This window comes from Gambusia affinis, linkage group LG03, assembly GCF_019740435.1.
Source record: "Gambusia affinis linkage group LG03, SWU_Gaff_1.0, whole genome shotgun sequence".
NCBI lineage: Eukaryota > Metazoa > Chordata > Actinopteri > Cyprinodontiformes > Poeciliidae > Gambusia > Gambusia affinis.
In genome coordinates this window covers 32,530,829-32,536,804 of record NC_057870.1, presented here as the reverse complement: position 1 = coordinate 32,536,804, position 5,976 = coordinate 32,530,829, and the positions used below count along the sequence as shown (strand labels likewise).

Sequence of the window (5,976 nt, the reverse complement as noted above, 5' to 3'; positions counted from 1 at the left end):
CATAATAGAGACCCTGGAAGTACGAAAAATGGCAAAGTGTCGAAGGACTTTGTCATTTTTCGCTCCAAGTCCTCTTTCTGAACTCTCCCCTACAATCCTGCCGGTGGGATTTTTTTTTTTACATATCCGAAATCCTATTGGTCCGCGCGGGTGAACGGCCGCGACCGGAGCTGCTGCAGAAAACTCGCGGGACTTCCAGCCTTCTCCCGGCTTCTGTGAACGGCTTAAAAATGTTTCAACTGCACGGGGCTGCTCTCTGGATCGCAGGCTATCGGAGCATGGTCGATTTTGACCGATCAACCTGCATTTTCGACCGTTTTCGGACGCGGTTCTGGGGCGGGACACTTCCGGGATTTTTCCTGCCCCCTGCGAGCGTCCCCGAGCGGAAACGACCGCACCGGCTTACTCCTCAGAGCCTAAGCTTTCGGCAATATATAGCTTTCCGGGAAACGATGCATTTTAAAGATTTTATGGAAGTCGAAAATCAGCGGAGTGCGAGCGCGCATCCGGGGGACCCCGAGCCGCTGCGGACTGATTCTGAGCTGCGTGGACCTCTCCGGAGGTCCGAGAATTCAAGTTCGTCCGGGACCGGGGGATAATTTTGCCGTGATCAGCGCATTCTCCTGGGCTCATTGATCCCGGTTTCAGAGAATTCGGCCGCCGGGAAAGCGGACTTTTGACCGTTTTTGCGAAATTCGGTTTTCGATTTTTAATTCGGCCTGCGAGCGTCCCCGAGCGGAAACAACGGCACCGGGCTACTCCTCGGAGTCTGAGCTTTCCGGGGATATATAGGTTTCCCGGGGGGAATGCATTTTTAAACACTTTTATGGAGATCGAAAATGTCCGGAAACACCGGTAATCCCGTATCCGCTACTCCCGCGTCCCGTGAACACCGCACAGCGCAACGAACGGCACCGGCACACTGCTCACGGTCTAAGCTTTCCGGCAATATATAGGTTTCCCTGGGGGAATGCATTTTTAAACATTTTTCATGGAAGTCAAAAATAGTACCGCATTGTCGGATTCATCCCTAACCCCACATAGACTTCAAGGCTTCAAGACCGCTTCGGCGGCTGGAGTTCGGATTAAAGGGGCGCAATCCGGATCAAAGGGGCACAATTCGGATGAAAGGGGTTCTCTCAGCGGAGGATGGGGTTCTCTCAGCGGAGGATGGGGTTCTGTCAGCGGAGGATGGGGTTTTCTGGGCGGAGGAAAGGGCGCAGCGGATAATTGGGGCACGCAGGCGGCCAGCTGCGCACATCTGCCTCCTGGCGGATAATTGGGGCCAACTCAGCACACCTGTTTAGAAGCTTAAAAAGGCATGGCTCTCCCTGCACCTTTTCACTTGCTTTCTGCCCTCAGAGGAGAGAGAGATGACCCGTACGAAGGTACAGAATCGCTGCCCGATCTGCAGAAAAAACTCCTGGAAGCTGGGCTTACATCTGGAGGCCCAACACGCCGTTAAGAACCAGACAGAGCGTCGGTACCTCCTGGCTTTTGCTGCAGGACGCGTGAGTGTGTCAGGTATGGCCTGCCCTGTTAAAGCCTGCACTTATTCTGGAAACAGAGTAGACCGGCATCTGAAAGAGACACATGGCCAGAAAGGTCGTGCAGAGCAGCACCTACAACAGCTGCAGTGGAGCAAGACTCTGCAGCTGTTGTCCGAACTGCGGAGGTCCGAAGCCCAGCCGCCCATTGCTTCCTGTCTGGACGTGGAGGGGGCTCAGCCCGCACAGCCCAGCCCGCCTGGTTCTCCAGCTGCGTCCAGGCATGGTTCTCCAGCTGCGTCCAGGCATGGTTCTCCAGCTGCGTCCAGGCATGGTTCTCCAGCTGCGTCCAGGCATGGTTCTCCAGCTGCGTCCAGGCATGGTTCTCCAGCTGCGTCCAGGCATGGTTCTCCAGCTGCGTCCAGGCATGGTTCTCCAGCTGCGTCCAGGCATGGTTCTCCAGCTGCGTCCAGGCATGGTTCTCCAGCTGCGTCCAGGCATGGTTCTCCAGCTGCGTCCAGGCATGGTTCTCCAGCTGCGTCCAGGCATGGTTCTCCATGGTACACGCAGTTGTCCACGGTTCCATGGAGCCGCCTGATTGCAAGCAGCGAGGAGGAGGACGACGACATGGAGCAGCCCTCGCCTTCCTCCCGGGTGGGTAGAAGCCGTTCTCCTCCCCCATCAACCATTTTTCCACCATGTATTTGCAGCTATCTGGCAGAGTACAGAGTACATTTGGTTGGTGCACTGCCGAATGCCAAGCACGTGGAGAACTGTGGGTCCAAGATGACCCGCTTGAGGATTTTCCTGACCCATCTAAGCGAGGGGAAGTCCGAGCTTGAGTCCTGGCAGTTTATGGATGACCTGCGTAGAATCATGGCTTGGCCTGGACGCCTTAAGGAACTGGGGAAAGCGGTAACTACCATCAAAGTGTACCTGGTGAACGTGGCACAGTTCCTGGCTTACTTTTCAGACACACCGCCCCCAGAGTGCACGCTCTCCAGGGCGCAGATGGTGCGTGCGGTCAGGGCCGTGAAGGCTGCTTCGTCCCAGATCTCAACCAGTGTCGTGCTCCGGCAAATCCGGGTGAAGGAGGTCAAAGAGAGGAGGATGGTAACAGCAAGACTCCTCCTTAGGTGTAGGACTTCTGCTAGGCGGAAGATCCCCCGGCTGCTGCAGAAGCTCGAGGCCAAGCCCTGCGCAGTGGAGCTCCGGCACAGGTTCTACGGGTACTTTGTGCTATATGTAACGGCACTCTATGGCCATCGCCCTGGGGTGATCACCAACTTGACTACTGCGGAGGTCCGAGATGCCAGAGGCAGAGCTTCAAGCACCTCTGCTGGGTTCGTGATTAATGTGAGTATGATGGCTTAACCTCCAGCAAGAACCACAGTCCATAAAAATCCTCCTGCTGTGCATAAGATTTTGCTCTGACCTTTCCGCAGGTTGAGAACCACAAGACCAGTCGCAGTTTCGGGGTCGCTCAGCTCTACCTGGATGCAGATGAGTTTGGCTGGATCACTCGCTGGATCGCGGTCAGGGCCACGTTGAAGCCGACCTGTGACCTAGTCCTCTTCAGCACCACACATGGACGGGTGAAAAGCCTCGCCCGGGATGCGCAGAGGGCCTGGTGCGAGATGGGGCTCAGAGGGAACCCGACTATGACCGACATCCGCTCATCTGTGGCAACACTGGTAAGTACTGGCAAGAGCTGCCCTGGAACTGTCAGGACGACTGGGGCCCCTGCTAACGAAAGACATGTCACCTCCACAGGCAAGGAACACTCAGTCCGTGGACGTGCGGAGCCAAATGTGCAGACTGATGTGCCACGACACAGCCACTGCTGACAGATACTACGCATTTAAACTGGGTGAAACCCAGCTGGCAGAGCTCAGGAGGCGGTTTGAAGATGCCACACAGCCAGCCTCTACCTCCTCAAGTGAGGAGGAAGAGTGAAAACAGAAAGACCGTGCTTAATAAAGACACTTACCCATGATAAATGCACTGTTTGCTGGCTAATGTTTGTTAAAAATTGAGGTTAGAGGTCAAAGGGAGCATTATTTAATTAAATACCCTGAAAATAGTGCTTGGAAAGAGGCTTAGAGAAAAGAATTTGACCCCTGCAGACATCCAGGAATTCTTATTCTGTTAAAAATCACACTGACAACCAGGCCTGGAGGTCAGAGGCAGCCTTACTTGACAATTACCCTGAAAATAGTGCATGGAAAGGGGCTGGATAAATCAAACCTGACCCCTGCAGACATCCAGGAATCCTTATTCTGTTAAAAATCACACTGACAACCAGGCCTGGAGGTCAGAGGCAGCCTTACTTGACAATTACCCTGAAAATAGTGCATGGAAAGGGGCTGGATAAATCAAACCTGACCCCTGCAGACATCCAGGAATTCTTATTCTGTCAAAAATCAGGCCCCGGAGCTCCAAAGGGGACAAAATTAAATTAATACGCCCAAAACAGAGCACTGAAACCCGCAAGGCGCAGTAATTTTTTTCGCCCACAAGATGGAGCCACAGACCGCCAGACCGGGAGCTTAAATCAATAAATACCCTGAAAATAGTGCCTGGAAAGAGGCTGGAAGATTCGAATTTGACCCCTGCAGACATCCAGGAATCCTTATTCTGTTAAAAATCACACTTGGAACCAGGCCTGGAGGTCAGAGGCCACCACAATTAATACATACCCTGAAAATAGTGCATGGAAAGAGGCTGGAAGATTCAAATTTGACCCCTGCAGACATCCAGGAATCCTTATTCTGTTAAAAATCACACTTGGAACCAGGCCTGGAGGTCAGAGGCCACCACAATTAATACATACCCTGAAAATAGTGCATGGAAAGAGGCTGGAAGATTCAAATTTGACCCCTGCAGACATCCAGGAATCCTTATTTTGTTAAAAATCACACTTGGAACCAGGCCTGGAGGTCAGAGGCCACCACAATTAATACATACCCTGAAAATAGTGCATGGAAAGAGGCTGGAAGAATCAAATTTGACCCCTGCAGACATCCAGGAATCCTTATTCTGTTAAAAATCACACTTGGAACCAGGCCTGGAGGTCAGAGGCCACCACAATTAATACATACCCTGAAAATAGTGCTTGGAAGGAGGCTAGAAAAACAAAATTTGACCCCTGGAGGCCTCCATTTTTTGCTATTTTGTTAAAAATCACACTTGGAACCAGGCCTGGAGGTCAGAGGCCACCACAATTAATACATACCCTGAAAATAGTGCTTGGAAGGAGGCTAGAAAAACAAAATTTGACCCCTGGAGGCCTCCATTTTTTGCTATTTTGTTATAAATCACACTTGGAACCAGGCCTGGAGGTCAGAGGCCACCACAATTAATACATACCCTGAAAATAGTGCTTGGAAGGAGGCTAGAAAAACAAAATTTGACCCCTGGAGGCCTCCATTTTTTGCTATTTTGTTAAAAATCACACTTGGAACCAGGCCTGGAGGTCAGAGGCCACCACAATTAATACATACCCTGAAAATAGTGCTTGGAATGAGGCTTGAATAACAAAATTTGACCCCTGGAGGCCTCCATTTTTTGCTATTTTGTTAAAAATCACACTTGGAACCAGGCCTGGAGGTCAGAGGCCACCACAATTAATACATACCCTGAAAATAGTGCTTGGAAGGAGGCTAGAAAAACAAAATTTGACCCCTGGAGGCCTCCATTTTTTGCTATTTTGTTAAAAATCACACTTGGAACCAGGCCTGGAGGTCAGAGGCCACCACAATTAATACATACCCTGAAAATAGTGCTTGGAAGGAGGCTAGAAAAACAAAATTTGACCCCTGGAGGCCTCCATTTTTTGCTATTTTGTTAAAAATCACACTTGGAACCAGGCCTGGAGGTCAGAGGCCACCACAATTAATACATACCCTGAAAATAGTGCTTGGAAGGAGGCTAGAAAAACAAAATTTGACCCCTGGAGGCCTCCATTTTTTGCTATTTTGTTAAAAATCACACTTGGAACCAGGCCTGGAGGTCAGAGGCCACCACAATTAATACATACCCTGAAAATAGTGCTTGGAAGGAGGCTAGAAAAACAAAATTTGACCCCTGGAGGCCTCCATTTTTTGCTATTTTGTTAAAAATCACACTTGGAACCAGGCCTGGAGGTCAGAGGCCACCACAATTAATACATACCCTGAAAATAGTGCTTGGAAGGAGGCTAGAAAAACAAAATTTGACCCCTGGAGGCCTCCATTTTTTGCTATTTTGTTAAAAATCACACTTGGAACCAGGCCTGGAGGTCAGAGGCAGCCTCCATTGATAAATACCCTTGAAATAGTGCTTGGAAGGAGGCTAGAAAAACAAAATTTGACCCCTGGAGGCCTCCATTTTTTGCTATTTTGTTAAAAATCACACTTGGAACCAGGCCTGGAGGTCAGAGGCAGCCTCCATTGATAAATACCCTTGAAATAGTGCTTGGAAGGAGGCTAGAAAAACAAAATTTGACCCC

At 50.6% G+C, this 5,976-nt stretch overlaps 1 protein-coding gene across 1 annotated transcript; it reads left to right on the top strand.

Moving 5' to 3' along the window:
- The first annotated feature begins 592 nt into the window (after window positions 1–592).
- LOC122828610 lies at window positions 593–3,477 on the top strand. Its single transcript, XM_044112322.1, has 3 exons — window positions 593–2,843; window positions 2,933–3,181; window positions 3,261–3,477. The coding sequence occupies exons 1-3, from the start codon at window positions 1,374–1,376 to the stop codon at window positions 3,441–3,443; spliced, it is 1,902 nt and encodes a 633-aa protein (XP_043968257.1). The 5' UTR covers window positions 593–1,373; the 3' UTR covers window positions 3,444–3,477.
- The last annotated feature ends 2,499 nt before the right edge of the window (window positions 3,478–5,976 follow it).